At 39.4% G+C, this 16354-nt stretch overlaps 1 protein-coding gene across 1 annotated transcript in view; it reads right to left on the bottom strand.

Annotated features, from left to right (window-relative positions):
- ext1b (exostosin glycosyltransferase 1b) overlaps positions 1 to 16354 on the bottom strand; it is a 138621-nt gene that overhangs the window by 21415 nt on the left and 100852 nt on the right. Inside the window, exons 3-6 of the mRNA XM_055023714.1 lie at positions 14893 to 15000; positions 11657 to 11776; positions 6278 to 6410; positions 2788 to 2906 (exon numbers count right to left, since the gene is read on the bottom strand). Of these exons, the coding sequence (XP_054879689.1) occupies positions 2788 to 2906; positions 6278 to 6410; positions 11657 to 11776; positions 14893 to 15000 (480 nt within the window). The remainder of the gene's footprint in view (positions 1 to 2787; positions 2907 to 6277; positions 6411 to 11656; positions 11777 to 14892; positions 15001 to 16354) is intronic.

Below are 16354 nucleotides of genomic sequence, written 5' to 3'. Positions count from 1 at the left end.
AGACAAAGACAACATGGGTGGGTGGATGCATTTGTGAAGAAAACATTCTCTGAAACAATAATGCTGATAGTTATGGCTGGAAAGATTAATTGTATTAATCATGATCGACCAGCTATTTAAATAATCACTGATTAATTCAATGATTGATTAATTGTTAATTGGAGCTTACAGACTCAAAACAAATGCCACTTGCAGAAAATGTACAAAAAAATATCAGCATTTTGCATTTAAGATGGAAAAAAAAACCTTCAGTCTTTAAAGATGTTCTACCCAGAATTCCCAAATGACGTAGTTTTAGTTTAAATTCAGTAAAAAAATCTCTTGATGCAAAAAGAACATAACTAACAGATGTTAAGTCAAGCAGAAAGCAGAAAGGACTTTTTTACACGTTGGTGATGGAGGAATTGATTTAACTGCTGATTTGCTGCTAAGCTACGTTGTTGAATTTTAGGGAATAAAATGCTTATTTTGATTATTTTAAAAAAGGAATTGAACTATTTGCTTATTTGTATTTGTGATTAGATGAAATATGCAGAAAGTGCCAATTTTTAAAAATCAGATTAATCGTCAGAGCAATTGATTAATCGTCCAAATAACAGCTCCCTGAGTAAAATAGCCCTATAATAGTGTGTTGGGAGAGTTTCTTGCAGTGCTCTGACTTTGGCAGACGGCGTTCGGAGTGAAAATCCACTCTTGTTTAACCCGTTTATCTCCTGGTCTGAGGTGAGTAAAACTCTTTGGTCTCCCATTCAGCGTCCATCCGCCAGCGAACCTCTGCCCTGCTGAAATGTCCTCCAGCCACTCTGTAAATTCTCCCATCCTGGTTCCGCTCAGAGGCGTCCCCAGTCCCAACGGAGGTGAAACACAGGAATTTCCCTGCAGCGATCAATAAAGCTTGGTGTTACTCAGGCAGCAGCGACGTCACACACACACACTGCGGCTCGCCCCGGGGGGACTCTGATCCCTGACTGGACCTGCAGAGCAATGTGCTGGGAGATATTTGGATGTGTGCTGAGGTATTCCCATAAGGCTGCAGCAGCTGTGAGTTAGCGTGCAAAATATGTCACTGGCAGAGGAAGAAGATGATGTACAGCTGTTTGATAAATTGGTAAATCATCTCCCTATTCTCCGTGAATGGAGATAACAAAAAAAAAGAAATCCTTCAGGAAGCTAATGGGGGGGTAAATACTGCTGTCACAGAGAGATAACAACAGGTATGCTGCACACAGACGGGTGTTAATGCACTCACACACGTCTATTGCGGTTTGATTAGGAAGACAGATGGAGTCTGTCGGCTCGCCGCCCTCTCTGGGTGTCGACAGGGAAGTATTGTCTGAGCGCGCCGGATAAACGACGGCAGGAGGAAACTGCAAAACACGCAGCGGGAGGTCTGCAGAGTCAGAGCGCTCCTCGCAACGTTTCTGTCGTCCAATTTACCCTTCAGTGTTCACCGTTCATTCATTCATCCTCACTAGCAGCACAGCGGCTCTCCTCTTGTTTTTCTGTGCGATAAGAGGAAGAAATGACCCCCTTTGCTGTGCACCCGGCTCTCCGCTCTGCACGCACAGCCTGGAGAAGGCAAACAGGAAAGCAGCTCCATCAAAGCAGGAAGCTGGATAGAGACTGATATATGGTTGGATATATGGAATCAATAAATCAATTATTCTGACAATTAATCAAATTTATTATTGCCAAATTCTGCTGTTTTTAATTTAAGTCTTTTTCATACAATACTAGACATTAACTTAAATAAAACTTATTTTCTTTACTAAATAGGAAAGATCAGATTTTATTGTTTGAAATGCAATAGTTGCTCTTTTGTGCTTGATCATTTGTAGCAAAGGTTGTATCTGCAACAAAAAAATAGGGACACAACGATAAATCGGCCTGATTTTGCTCATTCTATGTGATTGTTGATTGGTTTGCTTTCGCTGCAATATGTCCAACGAATCAAACCCTTCAAAACAACCCTAAGAGACAGAGATTATTGAAGAAATCCTGAATCTACGTTCATTAGACCAGAGAGCCTGTATGAGGGATCTGTTCACTCATCCATTCATCCTTTCAATTTGTCCATCCATCAATTATCTGTCCATTCTTTCATTTGTTCATCCATCCATCCTTCCATTATTTACTGATTCATTATTTATCTATCCATTTCTCAATTTGTCTGCTCAGCTACCAGTTTTTCCACCAGCCTATTTGTCTCTCAGTACATCCATTTTTTGTATCTTCCAGTTAAATATTGCAGGTCAGAGCATTTTATAAGCATCTCCAATGCATTTACAGTGAAGTTTTGTGTTTCTGCCTAAAAGGGAAAGAAAACCCTGAAAATGTGGAGTTTTGACCTGAAAACCCCAGGAACCCTGAATATTTCACTACTGTTACAAACTATAAATACTGAATTGGCTTTACTTTCTCATTCACTCTTGTTTCCTGCACAAACAAACCAAAACACACCCACTCACACTCCCACTAAAAAGAGGAAGAAAACCCAGCCATCCAGGAGCAAATTCCATTTCATTTCCCGCTTTGGTGAGGAGCAAGCTGGGGAATCAATACACGCCGTCTCCAGCTGTGCTGAAGGGGGCTCGGCTGCCATGGAGACAGATGTACCCCGGCTACAAACTGCTGCTCTAATTCAATCCTCCAGAGTTAATTCACAGCACACACAGACCCGGAATGAGCTCTGCTGTTCTGCTCCGCTCGGAAAATGCAATTGTGGAGCGGGCCGCCGTGAGCCGCATAATGCGGCGCGAGAGTTCGAGGATAACGGCAAATATTTACCTGAGCACAGTACTGGGATTTGGCCACAGCTACCAGTAGCTTGAGAATGGGTTGGGACTGGGACACCAGAGGGGAGACGGCGTGGATGACTGCAGTGAACTTGGGGTACGGTTTAATACCTGAAACACAAACAGAAACACACAGTCTGTAACGCTTTTGGGTGACACAGGTTTAGAGCTACGAATTATACAAAACATGTTCAATACATTTTTTACACAAAATCCTACATTTTAGGGCCAAATAAGCAGCTGCTGGCCACGGCCCCAAATCAACGTTTACACTCGCACGTGAAAACAGATGTGCTGTTATGCTAAAGTCCACCTTTGAGAAGCAGAAGTGGAGCCTCCTGCACAACCAACAACAATGCAAAGTGAAAATCAAAATCAGATCACATTTTATTTGTATGGTTCCTTTCAGCAACAAGGCATTTAAAAGTGTTTTACATCATAAAAAGAGAAAAATACAAAGGTGTAGAAAAACAGTCAACATCTGGAGCATTACATTTTGTCAATTCCATTGTTTCACTTCAGATTATTGATTTCATTGATTCTGATTCAAAAGCGACTCTAAACTGGTGGCTTTTTAGTCTAGATTTAAAGGCCCTCAGTATTTCATCTGTTTGTTCAGCTTTCCAGATTCAGAATCAGTCTTTATCGTCATTGTACAATGAAATTTGTTTCAGTACAGCAATTTACAAGTAACTTTTTAGCAACATATAGGGGGCTTGTTTTAAGCTGATAATTTCTTAATTTTGATAAAAAAGTTCTTGTTCCACCGTTTGAATTTTTCCCATGTTACAAGTGAAATCACCTGCCAGTGGAACCAGCACTTTTCTTAAACAATATTAAGAAATTATCAACTTAATTCTGAAACGGAAAAGTTACTTTTTGCAGTGTAGAGCCGATTGTCAACAAGAAGTAGAAGCTTGTTCTCAAAATCTTACGGCCTATTTTCAGTGGAGACGAGGCTGTCAGCAGGAACAAATACAAACAGTTTAACTGGCAGGGATGAACATTTTTCAAAACAACTTTAAAATATTCAACAATGTTAATGTGTTTGGAAAAACTCTGAATCTCCTGATCACTAAATATTTCATCTTGCAGCTCGATAAAGAGACAACCGACTGCTGATGTGACTTTAGATTCAACCCGACTTCCTGCTGGAGCAAAGTAATCGAAGCTGAAAATACGGAAGGAAAAGACGCAGAGGCAGACGGATCATAAAGGGCGTCCAGCGTCTCCTAATTTAAATCTAATCTAACCCAAACCAGCAAAGCATGGCGGGGAGGAGATAGCGTCAGATGACTCGTCTCTCTGCCACTGAGCAATTTCTGAGAAGATTAGCATAAGCAGTTTTCAAACTTTTCAAACTACGGTATCTGTGATTCCTCTGCAGACTTTATGAAATCTGCAAATTTGAGTCTGGAGCTGCCAGGTGTTTATGAACCCCCAAACAGAACCTGCAGAGTTTATTGTCTGGGTTCCTCAACTTTGGATTCACGTGCCGTTTCCTGCCTGTGGCACATGATACTCGGCTTTTATCAGACTCTACGAGCACATCACGCTTCTCACTTTCTGAAAGTTTGCTTAAACACCCCAGGCTGCTTTGAGGCACAGACAGGCTTCTGTACTTCTGGCATCAAGTTTTAATGCAGCATCATAACATGGGGGACAAATTTGGGTAGCAATCTTTGACTTGTTCAAGCTGGTGAAGCCTTACAATGAAGGAGAGTCTGTTTGTACAATTCACAAAAAGTCGTGTCATTTGAGTCCAAATTTCTTCTGTGAAATCACAGACGACATTTTCCCCAGAGCGAAGCAAGGATAAGAAGTTTGTCGCTCCATCGCCTGAATAAGACGCTGCTGTCTCCTCTGATGGCTGATGGATGGCAGCAGATACAAATCTGCTGCCAGGATTTTTAATGACTTATCATGTGCACAAGTTTTTTCACATGTGATTTTAATTTCCTTTCTTATTTAATGGAAACACTGCCATTGCAAAATTGTGGTTTTTCAGACATTAGTAGAATATAGTCAAAGATTTGTTTGTAACGGAAACGCAGCCACAGTTAGAGTGTTGTTATGAATGACAACAGAGTTGGGAGCCTTTCAGAGGGGGAAGAAAAGCCAGTTAGAAACAAATGATCCAGCTTTGGTTTCACACATTTACCCATCAGTGACAAAGACACTGTCTCCTAAAAGCCCATCCATGTTTAATTGCTTCCTCCTTGACAAACAAATTCAGCTGCAGCCATTGTAATCTGTGGCTGTCACCGCATCCATCCATTTCCATATCTGGAGTAAAACCTGGCTGAGTTCATTCTGCTGTGCGTGTGCTGCAGCAGTGGATGATGATGATGATGATGGAGTTAGGAAGAGGGTAGCAGAAATGTGGCGGAGGGGGGAAATATCGGCTCTGTTGAACCGTGGCGGCAGGAATCTGGCCTCGCCGCAGCATTGCTGACTTTAAACCCAGTGATGGACGGGTTGGTGTGTCAGCAGAACTAATACAGACATCCGTCACGGACCCATTCATCCACCCCAGTAGAAGCCTGACGCAGCCACAGCGGCAGCAACTTTAGGCCATCTCTTGTTGCCAATCAGATAAAGTTCAGAAGCCACAGCTGGATTTGAACAGAAATGATACGGAAACTGTCTTCTTGGATGGAAAGTAATAAAGCGAAAGGGAAGGAAATTCACAGAAAATCTTGGTTAGGATTCCAGTTAGAGAAAATATGGGACCTGAGTGGGAAATTTCTGTCGTCCAACATTTTCAGATGCTTATATGGAAAAAACTACTTTCTGACATTGAAAAGAAAAAAACCCACCATGAGAAACACTCCTGCCACTTTAACGTATCAGAAACTGTGTATTAAACTACATTGTAAAAAAAGTCAATTTTTTTTTCTTTTTAACACCAATAACATGAAATCGGAGACAAATTTGGCATCAATAAACTACTAAAACTGTTTTATGGTGTCTTGTCAGTTTAAATCTAAATAAGCTGCTCCTGGCCACGCCCACCCATCTGAATGTTGACACTCGCATGTAAAAATGGCTGCAAACAGATACGCAAATATACAACCTGACATCTTTAAAAAGCAGAAGTGGAGCCTCCTGCACAACCAACGAGAATGCAGCAAGTGGTTTCTGGATGGTGAGTCGAGAACAAAACACTTTTCCAGCAGCCATTTTACTGTACTAAATACAGTAAAATCAGCTGACCAAATGTACTGGAGTTCTGCTTGGGTTGCTAGGTAACGGCACATTGCCCGTCAAAGGTGATTTAGCAATTGGGAGGTTTTTGAAACAGCTCGTTTTCCAGACACCAACTAGACATTAACTTGTTCCCAAAAAACATCTGGGTGTTTTTTTTAAGTGTTTGCTCTGTTTTTTAGAAGCAGCAGAGACCCAAATGGAAGCATAAAACCTGAATTTTATATAATTCCTCCGCTGTATTAGTGCTGCACTGGGTTTTGTGCATTACTGACCCAGTGTGGCGTAGTAAAATGGGAAGTCTCCCAGGTATCCGGAGTACTGCGGCAAGGCAAACAGGCCTCCAGGGTGGCTGTTCCACATCAGGCTGCTCCTGGAGCCGTGCTCCAGCACTCGGTCCTGGATTATCTGCAAACAGAAAAAAAACCAACTGAGATTCTAGGAAAAAATACTCTGCTTGATATTTACTTTCAATACAGTCCTTTGATGGTCTAGAGCTTTTCTTTGGTATTATCACAACCCTGGAACATAAAAGCTTTAACATCAGCACGATTTCAAAAGGAAAACTCCTGCCATTTTCTAAGAAAAAAAAAACATTTTATCTTCATTTTCATAGCTTGGCTTCTTTGAATCTTAGAAATGTACTTTTAATTTGTAAGGTTTTCTGATCCACTCAGACAGAAAAACAACACAAAACTGCCCCATTCGCACATTTTACAGCCGTCCCAGAGAGCACATAAAAATCAAAATTACACGAGTGAATAAAAAGATTGATTGTTAGCCTCTCAGATTACACTGTATGAAATCATAAAGGACTATCAATGAGCCTTGTAATCACTCCAATAAAGCGTTTCACACAGAGATGAGTTTTCACACAACAAGGAGGTGAAGCAGCTACAGCTTCCTGCTTTCACACCAGAATGTTACTCAAGTGTTTTCAAAGTCAGCTGATGACTTAAAGGTGAAATTCTGCTGTTTATCTACAGACATGGTTAGCTCTGAGGCGTTGCATTTAAAGACTTGTTGTCTAAATGTTTATCGTGATGGAAATGTTTATTCATGATGTCCTCGAGATGTTTAAAACACGAGCATTTAAAGTCAATTCAGCTCAGTTTTCCTGTATCAGACATGCTAAACCTCATGTATTGGTATCAGAAGTAAAAAAAAAAAGTGGATCAGTCCATACCTGGTAAATACTCTGAAAGCCACTGTCTGTCTGTTCTTTGTGCAATAAATGAAATGATCACATATATGACCTCAGATTTTGGTATTTGTGAATGCTAATCCGCACCTTTGTGGCAAAGAATTGCTTAAAATGCAAAAAACCCTTTGACACACCTTCTACCACCTTGAATAAACATCTCAAAAGCAGCATAACTGTATGACGAAAGCACAGCTGAGCTCCTGAACTGTTTGCTTCATGCTGCCTTAAAAGCGGCTATTGAAGATCTGCAGCCCAAAGCAAAGCTGAAATAAATGTGCGTTCTTGTGTAATATCTCCCAGACAGGATCAGTGGCATCTGTGCCGGTCCGTCTCACAAAGAGGCGGACCGGCGTCAGCTATATCTAAGCGTCAGTCTGCCAGGCCTGCCTCAATCCTTTCTCGGCCCAAATAGAGCAGTCAGTCAAACGGTCAGACGTGAAAATGGCCACCGTTTCCCCCGGCTTCTGCTGAACAGGCGGGCGAACGTGCAGAGATATTGCTGCAGCGCCCTTGAGCCACGCTAAATTGCTTCAGTAAAACAGACACAGGTTTGCAGCCATGTTTTATAGCTGCTATTGAATCAGGACCCGCCTCGCTGTTGGCGTGGAAACTCAAAAAGCTCAGAAAAGAGGCAGAGAGTGAGCGTTGTGATTGCTGTTCTCACTTTTAAAAGCTAATAACGCAGCTGAAGGCAGGGCTGCTGCAATAACACGGACAAAGCAAAATAAAAATTCACCACAGAGGGGAAGTGATGTGAGGAAACGGAGAACAGCAGCGCACTGGAAGTTTCTTTTACTTTTCCCGAGCTCCGTCCCCGAGGTCAGTCGATTACGGTTCGCCTCAGAAAAACAGATTACCTCAGAAAACCGTCCACTTCTATATAAAAAACCGTCCTGCCACCTTCAAACCCCGCAGCCTTTTACACCTTATGACGGGCAATTCGGCTCGCTTGGCTGCGACTCCTCCCCCGACGGCGGTCCTCCGTCGGACATGATGGACGACTCAATCTCACCTCACACCAGCCACAATCAACCAATTAGAGCATGATAGATAAATCCTGCTTCTGCGGACTCGACTTTAATTGGTGAGTTTAATGGGTGCACCAGCAGCCCAGATCCAGCGATACTGACCATGTGATTGGTTTAAATGTTTCCACTTCCTGACAAGAAACACTGCCTGATTGGCTCGCTGTGTAGCCCTTCAGTCAAAGTATGAAAAACTGTATTGTCTATGATTAAATCAGGACTCAAAAGCACCGAATAAGTGGCAAGAAAATTCACGAATGCTGAAGTTGCTTTAAATATGACCGTTTATCTTTCCCTGAACAGTTTAGGTTTGGTCCATACAAAACATCTTTATTACATTTTTAACACAAAATCATACATTTTAGGGCATCCTGTCACTTTAAATCCAAAGAAGCTGCTGGATGCCACACCCACACGACTGTGAACTCAACATTTACAGTCGTGTGAAAATGGCTGCAAACAGATACACAATTATACAACTGTACATCTCTGAAAAGCATTAGTAGAGCCTCCTGGACATCCGACAAGAATGCAGCACTTGGTTCCTGGACGATAAGTCAACAATGAAACATTGGTCTTTTCCAGTAACCATCGTTTTACCGCAGCACAGCAAAACAAGCTCACCAAACATGCTGGAACTCAGCTCGGGTTGCTAGGTAACAGGCAGTGCCTGCTGATTTGCAACAATCTGTAGGTTTTTTAAAAGCTCATTTCCCAGACACCAAAAAACATAAACTTTGTACCAAAAACAGTGTGACGTTTTCTTAAGCACACTAGCTTTCTTTCGCAGCAGTAGAAACCCAAATGGAAGAACAAAAATATAACATTTGCTTCTGTTATATGAAACAAATGGATTTGGATCAGTACATTCATGTGTCAGAATTGAATATTCAAAGTTAAAACCAGACAACTATGCATTTCACATAAAATCCAGATATTCTGGTGATCATTTATGTGTTTACTTGTGTATTTTTTAAATGTATTTCTAATCTCGCATAAAGTTACTTGTGATCCTATTTTCCTTTCTCCTTCCACACCTCTCTCTCTCTCTCTGCACCTTTTTCTGCAGAACAATTACCGTAGTTAGAATTGAGCCTTCCGCCGGCAGCGTAGTTAAGGCAAACACTCCCTGCCAAACACACACAGTGAGTCAGAAGCTGTCGCAGTGTCACCTTGCACTTCGCAGCAGAGTGACGGAGTGTCGGCAGGGTCATGCCCGGGTGCTGCCATGTGCGTCTGGCCGCCTTGACATATGGAGATGTTCCTCTGACTCGGTGTGTGTGATCGGTCGCAGGGAGGCGAGGCTTGATGGCAAACATACCCAAGATGTAGAGGCAGATCAAAAGTTTGACTTTGAGGCCGCAGCTTGGGCTGTGTGCTCTGGGACTGGGTGGAAATGGGAAGTTTGGATCTGTACATAGCTGAATTTCTCCCCGCATAATTAGGAGTTAAATTCAACAGAGAATATTGAACCACAAAACTCTGGTTGCTTTAGAGAAAAAGAAGAGGTGAATCAAGATTTTTCTCTATGACTATAAGTTAGATGGAATGAGTTACCTGTTTAAAGATGGGGGAATTTAAATATTTTTTGATGAATATGACCACATAATAACAAAAGAAACATATTTCTGAAGTACATCGTTAACCAAATGTATTCATTTGAAGCTTTTCAGTTAAATTAGACAGACGGAAAGATCATGAAAAAGTAAATGGACCAATGTTTGCTTAAAATGCTAAACATATTGCAATCCAAACATGAAATAAAAAAACTATGGTTAGTATATTTACAACAACATGAATTTACTGTCCTAAAAAAAAAAAAAAAAATTTTGCCGGACAATAAATTGCCCCAGAAGTTATTGTGAGAAATGATAATACTGTTTTCAAGTGCTAATGGTATAATAAAGCAAGAACACATTCTCAAACATTAATAAACTTTAAATTCTATTGAACATTTAAAACTGGAACTGGAAGACATTTTAAATACCCAAAATAAATAAACAACAGCAGCAAATCAAATTAATTATGAAGACTCTGTAAACAAAACTACCCATAATCAAAAGGCCAAAGCACCAGATTGACGACTTTTGTCATTCAGCTTTTGGTATAAAGAGAGGAAAGAGAAGTCAATGAATGGTGCAAATGGAAATTGAGCTCGTTTTGATTTATTATATAATTAATTGATTTATTGGTTATTGTAACAGGCCTAGTTTAACTCTGATATAAAACGACTGAAACTACCGAGCTATGACTCACCGTCAGACGATAAAACCTGAAGCATCACTTAAAACGACCCTTCAACTTTCTGGGATTGGAGGATTTCATTTAGGTTTTTCAACAATGTTAACTTGAGCTCAGCAGATTTGGAACATTTTGTTCTGCAAAATGTTACGACGTAAAAATGTATCATTGAGAGTTTCTTTTTAAAACTGAGATTTATCCTGTACTTTATGACATTTCTATCAACCGCAGACAAAGAAAAGAGTAAAAATCTTTCTGAAACCTTCCTGGAAGCTATGAATCGCTGCTAGGATCCTTTGATAATTATAAAAAACTGATTATTTAAAAATTATCAAGGCCATGGTGGATAGAAATAAATTCTGCCAATTCAATTCTGAGAAAAAGTTTGAAAAGTCAAAAACTTCTGAAATGTTGAGATTACTTTCACAAATCTTTTAGAAAATACAAAAAAAAAATTGTTAAGCTTGAAAATTGGGGAAAAAAAATAAATAAATCAACATTTGAGTTTTTTGGGGGGTTTTAGCAAATTTTCTAAAAAAAAAACTGAAAAATTCTTGAGTTAAAAAAAAACCTTTGGAAATTTCTGAAATTTATCTCAAAACAGTTATTTTCTCGCAAATTTTTGACTTTCGAAGCTGGCAAGTTTTCTTGTTTTTTCTAGGAAATTTCTGAGATTATTCTCAAAATGTCATTTTTTTTGGCATACATTCACTTCTTTTCCTCCTTTCTAAAGCGACCCTGACACATCATCGTAGAGAACTGCCATCCTTCAGTTTGATAGCGCGTTATAAAACATTATTCTGTGCACTAAAAGATTTTAAGGTCACTGGATTAAAGTCGTCAAGTTAACAAGAAAGCTCTGAGAAGTCCTAGAAAATAATTTTTTTTATGTATATTTTGAATGAATATACAAAAAGACTAAATATTAAATGAAGAGTACATCATTTTACTAAGACGTTTTTTTTTTATCAAAGTGTGTAGTACTTCCATTCTCCCTGTGTTTAAACCTCAGCCTGGCCTTCTGTTTGTACTCCAGCTTTTTATTACAGAGTCTGCAGTGACTCTAAAGCCCTCTGAGAGAACGACTGATGAAAAAGGAAGAGAACAGGAGGACACAGAAGGCCAAAGGAGCAGGTGGCTTTGTGTGCGCAGCATATGCTTGGATGCGTGCCTCGACTCCTCACCTCCAGCGTGGTCAGCACTATCTTCTCCACAGAGGAGAAGTACGCCTCCCAGAGGAACTGAGTCTGCTGTCTGAGCGACAGGATCTTGTCCTGGTGGATGGAGCGCACCGTGGTCGGGATCTGTGAAAACAAACAAAGCTCAGTGATGCCACAAACACAGGCAGGAAATTCAACAGATGAAAAGCAAACTACAGGACATTATACAATATACTTTACTATACAGTAGGTTTTTGGTTTTTTTCACACCTGATAGTCTGGTAGATTCAATTTGATTGGGTTTGTTACATTTTCAGCTGCTGCAGTTTGATTTCAAAAGAACCGAACTACTGTATTTTCCGGACTATAAGTCGCAGTTTTTTTCATAGTTTGGCCCGGGGAGCGACTTATGCTCCGGAGCGACTTATGTGTGGAAATTAACACATCATAATATCATATCACATGTTATGTTCACACTAAACCGCAAGATGTCTGTGTTATTCTACTTTCTGAGTTAGCAGAGTTGTTTAAAAGCGACACGAGGATGAAGATTTCATTCGATTTAGTGATTTGGAGTGACATGGATGGTTTGGTAAACTTGTTAGCATGTTAGTAATAGTCATCTGAATAACTTTAATATGTTATGCTAACTTACCAGGAATATTCTCAGGTCGCTGTTTGTCATGTAACATTAGCAGACTGTACTTGATGGCAAGATGACGTCTTTTCTTGGTGTTGGATTTTATCAAATAAATTTTCCTCAAAAATGCGACTTATATGTATTTTTCTTCTTTATTATACATTTTATGGCTGGTGCGACTTATAGTCTGGAAAATATGGTAATTGAAAAACCTGTTCCCCTCCTCACCTGTGGTGGCGCTGCATGAAAAACTATTGAAGGAAACAACAAGAGAACCTCTGAATATGACCCTGAGCATAACTTCCTTCTTTATAAAGTGTAAACAAAAATGGAGTAACATCAGAAATCCTTTTTTGTCTTTGGTAAAAAAAACGTGTCATTTCTCTTGTTAGCGCTAGACTAGCATGTCTGTTTTGATTGTATTTACCCAGAATGCTCTGCATTTTAATCTGCGGTCTCCAGTCGGCTTGGCTTTTGACATGAATTCGAACCGCACCAGAGTTCACTTCAATCGAACCAAGACCAGAGTTTTATTTTAGATTGATGCAACAGCAAAAGCAAGTCAATTTCAAATGGAGAAAGACTGACTGACAAGAATGTGATGTATCACAGTTCAACTTAAAATCTGTGGTTCATAATCACATAAAATAAAATAGATGTAGCGACAAATGTGACCCCTATATATCTTGTAACTTGTAAAATGGACCTGCGCTGTACTGCTTAGTGGAAAAGGGCATTTGTGTCAGGTAGTTTAAGGCGGTATTTAAGGTTTTCCTATTTTTTTTCCTCTCTTTGTGACTTTGAAAGCCTGTAAATGTAACAAAAGTTGAAGAAAGTTTAACTTCAGAGCTGGGAAAGGAATAGTTAAGCTTTGAAACCATAACAAAGAGACAAAAAATAATGTTTTTTCATGAAGCTGCTGTTTCTACCTTTGAGCAACACTTGAGATGTTGATGCTTGAAGCAGCAGGTCAAGTCCTGTCATTCAGGATTCAGCTCAGGTCAAGAGTCAAGCCTTCATTTCTCTAACTCTGGGAAGGCTTTGGCATTTTGGGAGATACTTTAATTTGCTTTTTTAGCTGTGAGCGAGATGGCAGGATCAAGCCTGCTGAGCACCAACTCTCATTTCACATCCAGGTCACAGCAAGAAAACTAATAGGGTATTTACCAAAATGTCAGACTTCACCTTTAAATTTAACCCCATCAGGTCTGAAGTGTTGATTAGCTGGAAAATATCCAAGCAGAATCTTCAAAAGATCCTTGGAGAGTTTTTATTTTGGTTTGTGAATAAAACTGACAATGAATCAATAAGAATATATATTGTGATTGAGACGTTAATAATATAAATAGGATGTCTTGCAGAATAATCACACTACAAAAACACAAAATCTTACAAAGTATTTTTGGATTGTTTCTTGTGAAAATATCTTATTAGACTTGAAATAAGACAAAGCAAGCTATAGAGTCTTGTTTTAAATAAATAATTTCTTAATACTGATGAAAAATTTCTTGTTCCATAGGCAGATAAATTAACTTAGAACATGGGAAAAATGTCTTGTTACAAGTTACATAATCTGCCAATGGTACAAGTACATTTTCGTCAATATTAAATAAATTATTTACTTAAAGCAAGCTTCTATATCTTGCTAAAAAGTTCCTTGTAAGTGAGTTTGTATTATTTCAACTTTACTGAGATCTTTGCACTAAAACGAGACCAAAATCACTTGACAAGATTTTGTGTTGTTGCATTGCAGTAAGTACAATATTAACTGACCTATAATCCCAGTAATCTGGAGGATGTATCAACTGACTCACTCGCTCTCTGGTTGCCTATCAATAACCTTTGAGTAACTGGCGCAGTAGCAGTTCAAGGTTTCTCCACTGTGTCTCATAACCCGGTCAACAGAAATAAAATAATAGCATGGAGTTAGTATTTTAGATATCTAAACCATAAAATAAATAATTATCAATAGTTATGTATCATTTAAAAAAGAAAACATGGGGATGTATTTTATTTAAGAATGAGACAACAAAAAGAATTTTTAAAGGTTACAAATAAGCACTGGATCTTCAAAAAATAAGCCTAAAAAATTTCAAAGCTCTGCATATGCAGCATTTTCTCTACTGCTTTATCATTAAGTAGTAGCACAAAGTTATTAATCATATGAACTTTAATATAACAATAAAAACATAGCCACTCAATCCATTATATCTTAATTCATAACATACATTAGAAAAATAATCCAGGATGGCCTAAACACATTCGGTGCTGCACACACCGAGTTCCTCATGCCAAACAATATTATCACGTACTTCATTCAAATTAAGATTTAATGGGCATATAATTACTTTTCTCCCTATGAAGCACAGGCAATTCCAACCAAATTCATTGGCTTGGTCTGTTTATTTGCCCTCTCATAACAACGTGAGGCACTGTGAGACGTTTTGAGGGACTTTGTATGCTGCTGGAGTTCTTTATTGATAGCCACCACATCCTAAAGCGAAACAAACTAGGATCGGACTGACAGCCCAGGTTTGGGTTCGACTGCTGATTTGTTGGGAGCTTTCAGGTGACAGACACAGGAGGCGATTTTGTGCAATAGCTGCACATGAGCCGTTACCTGCAGGAGGAGTCTCTCGTCGCCGATGACTGCGGCCGTGTTCCAGTCGATGATTTCAGAAAAAGGAAGCTCCCATCCGTTACTCAGCATCACCGGCACACACGCAGCCTGAGACACGCAAAGAGGGAAGCCATGTTTTTTATTTTTTATCTGTTATGCATCAATGTGGTTTTCTGCAAAATAAGCTTGCTCATGTTTATGAGATTCCTCAGTATGAAATATGGGGGAAGAAGTGTAAAGGTGAACCAAGGTTTGGATATGTTCAAAGCTGTAGAAAACATGTTCAATACATTTTTTTGCACAAAATTATTCTCAGATAGTGAGATTTTAGTTTGCTGAATTCTGGTTTTTGAGCTCCTTTTAGGGCGTCTTGTGACTTTAAACCCAAAGAAGCTGCTGTTGGCCACGCCCCCCAACTCTGCGTTTACACTCAGATGAGAAAATGGCAGCAAACAAATGCACAGTCAACAACGAAACACTTGTCTTTTCCAGCAGGAAGCTGTAAACACCAGCTGACCAAAACTGCTGGAACCCAGTTTTGGTTGCTTGGTGACGGGCCGAGTTCCGCTGGGGTTGCTAGGTAACAAGGTAGCTTAACTGGGGTTCGTAGGTCAGGGGAGCCTGGTGATTTGTGATGTAACTCCGGGAGGTTTTTCAAACTGCTGGATGTTTTTTTAACTACCTTTAGAAGCAACAGAAACAAAACTGGAAGTACAGAAATGCACAAAATGAGAATTTTGCAAAAGTCCCATAATTTCCAGGTTGAATCCATTAAAGTCAGTAATGTTGGACATTCCCAAACACTCATATTCAAGGTTCCTATTGTTAAAACATTTTTAATGTTATTTTAATAAAACAAAATGAAAATGAATGAAGGATGGACAATTTTGAAAGACAAACAGAACAATGGATGAATGAACAGACAGAGTTTTTTTGCCCCAGTGTATTATAACCCTGGCGGGCCACCAGGCTTTGCTTGTGTCCCCATCAGGCAAAGCATTCTTTATTTATTTGTTGTTGTTTTATGTTTTCCTTTCTTAAGATTTTATGGTTGGTGTTCAGATATTAATCTTCCAAAAACACATAATTATCAAAATATATTTTCAAATTTTCTGTCAACTTTAAACATTTCTTAACTCAAAAACAATAAGCACCCCAACCGCCAGGCTTAGGAAGTTATCTTTTTAGAGACAGAAAACTCAATAGATGGAAAAACGAATGGGTAAATAGAGAGAAAGAGAGCTGGATAGAAAGATGGATGGCAGATAGATAAACTGACAGATGGATGAATGCATAAATGGGCAGACATATGTGTAAATAGACAGTAAACAGATGTATGAATGAACGGATGCATAACCTTTAGACAAGACAAAAATAAACTCTGAAAATACAAATACTTAAAATTATTTATCATTATCCACGCCTGAAGAAAATTTCAAATGCTGGGATCAGAGCAACACAA

Source organism: Poeciliopsis prolifica, unplaced genomic scaffold (assembly GCF_027474105.1).
Source record: "Poeciliopsis prolifica strain line A6 unplaced genomic scaffold, Auburn_PproV2 SCAFFOLD105, whole genome shotgun sequence".
In the NCBI taxonomy this organism is placed as follows: Eukaryota; Metazoa; Chordata; class Actinopteri; order Cyprinodontiformes; family Poeciliidae; genus Poeciliopsis; species Poeciliopsis prolifica.
The sequence above is the reverse complement of the archived record's forward strand: the minus strand, read 5'-3'. Positions and strand labels throughout refer to the sequence as shown.